Genomic DNA, 2,123 nt, shown 5'->3' on the forward strand with positions numbered 1-2,123 from the left:
CAGGTGTGGCCTGGGTGCTGGTAACACCGATCCAGAAGCTCAAGCTTCTGGGGCCTGAATGGTGGTGCAAGCTGTAAGGCATCTGCCTTGCCTGTGCCAGCCTAGGACTGACCACAGTTGGATCCCCCAGGGTCCCATATGCCCCCCCCCAAGCCAGGAGAGATTTCTGAGCACATAGCATCACTGGGCGTGGCCTCCCAAACAAAAACCAAACGAACAAACAAACAAACAAAAAACCCAGCTTCTGTCTTCCAACCTGAAAAGCATAGACAGAAAAGTGGGCCTCCAAGAGAGATCCCTCACCTCTTCCCAGCAATGCTGATGATGAGGATGAGGATGACTTCAGGAAAAGAAGGCGCAGGATAAGGGGGATAGAGAGACCAGGAGAGGGTTCGAGTCTAGAATTCCCAACTAGCTCCATCCAGGCTCTCGTAAAACAAAAGCCTAAAGATAGATTGAGGGCGCAGAAGAATTCTGATTATGAGATCAGAGCCCAGCTATGATTCATAAGAGCAAGAGCCCAAGAAAAGAACACCTGGAGTGGGGGGACAAGCTGGTGGCCAGGGTAGGTATGCACGAATGTCAGGGGGTCCCCAGATTGGTGGATAGAGTGACTAAACTTTGCTGAGATTCCGGGCGCAGAAGAATCCTGATTATGAGCTCAGAACCCAGCTATGGTTCATAGAAGCAGGAGCCCAGGGAAAGAACGCCTGGAGTGGGGGGACAAGCTGGTGGCCAGGGTAGGTGTACACGAATGTCGGGGGGGGTCCCCAGATTGTCAGGTGGGTGGAGAGACTAAACTTTTTTGCTGACCCCGGTTGCCCTCAGGTGATCATCTGCAGCCGACTATGCTGCCGCTGTGGCTGCTGCTGCTGGGGGGCTACCTGATACTGCATGCCAAGATGGCAGCGGGGCTGGAAACCAACAGCACCTTGGAGCTGCTCCGTGATGTGCACGCCCAGGTGATGGAGATGCGCCGGGAGATGAGGCAGTGCTGCGGGGAGTGGAGCCAGGACGCTGAGCCACCTCTGTACGCCTGCTGCGCGGTGCAGCCGTCGGCCACGCTGGACACCTCGCAGCCGCGCGTCTCCGGGCTTGTGTTGCTGCGACAGAGCTTGCCCTGGCCCGGTGGCCACCTGGAGGCCTTCTTCGACCTGGAGGGCTTCCCTGTGCCCCCCAACAGCTCCACCCGCGCTATCCATGTGCACCAGCTTGGGGACGTGAGCAAGGGTTGCGAGGCCGCCCAGGGCCACTACAACCCGCTGGCCGTGCCGCATCCCCGACACCCTGGGGACTTTGGCAACTTCGTCGTGCGCAACGGCCGCCTCTCTGTGCACCGCCCCCGGCTCCCCGCACAGCTCTCCGGGCCGCACTCCATCCTGGGCCGCTCCATGGTGGTCCACGAAGGCGAAGATGACCTAGGCCGGGGTGGCAACGAGGGCAGCCTCAAGCATGGCAATGCGGGGCGCCGGCTGGCCTGTTGCACCATCACCGTGTGCGGCCGTGAGCTCTGGGCACGTCGGGCCCAGGAACATGCAGAGCGCCAGCGGTCCAAGGCGCAAAGGAGCCAATGTAAGAGCCCCTGAGCCAGCGGGCAGGTAGGGGAGATGGGGGCAGCGCCTCCTTCCCTCTATGCTCAGACCATCCTCTCCCCCTACCCTTTATGGCCCATTCCCTTAGGGAGCCTCTCAATGGCCTGCCTTCTCTCTCTGAGCCTTGGAACCTCTCTGGCACCCCCATGGCTGGGTCCAGGGCTCCCTTCAACACCTTGACAACAACTAAGAGCCCCAGTGCAGACCCATGCCCCCCCTGTCCTCTGTCCCCCTTAAACGCCACCACCACCACTCCGACCACCAGTGGTTTCTTGCTCTTCTCCCCACACTTGGAGTGGGGGGTGTGAGATTATTTGGCACATTAAATCCATCATGAGTCAGTACCACACCCAGGTCTCGGTGACGTTTTTTGTTCGTTGTCATGCTTAGGAAGGTTTTGGAAATGAAGAGATGTTTCTGGAATCCTGGTAGCATGGAATTCCCCGCTCCTCTCCCTCTCCCCAACTCTGCTGGCCTCTGTGTTCCAACGGGAATTATTCAGCTTTTCTGGGGAACAGGAGAGAGAACAGT

The 2,123-nt window shown here is 58.6% G+C and overlaps 1 protein-coding gene across 1 annotated transcript; it reads left to right on the plus strand.

Moving 5' to 3' along the window:
- The first annotated feature begins 828 nt into the window (after positions 1 to 828).
- SOD3 (superoxide dismutase 3) lies at positions 829 to 1,589 on the plus strand. Its single transcript, XM_049790002.1, has one exon. The coding sequence runs from the start codon at positions 849 to 851 to the stop codon at positions 1,584 to 1,586; it is 738 nt and encodes a 245-aa protein (XP_049645959.1). The 5' UTR covers positions 829 to 848; the 3' UTR covers positions 1,587 to 1,589.
- The last annotated feature ends 534 nt before the right edge of the window (positions 1,590 to 2,123 follow it).

Source organism: Suncus etruscus, chromosome 16, assembly GCF_024139225.1.
Source record: "Suncus etruscus isolate mSunEtr1 chromosome 16, mSunEtr1.pri.cur, whole genome shotgun sequence".
Classification (NCBI taxonomy): domain Eukaryota; kingdom Metazoa; phylum Chordata; class Mammalia; order Eulipotyphla; family Soricidae; genus Suncus; species Suncus etruscus.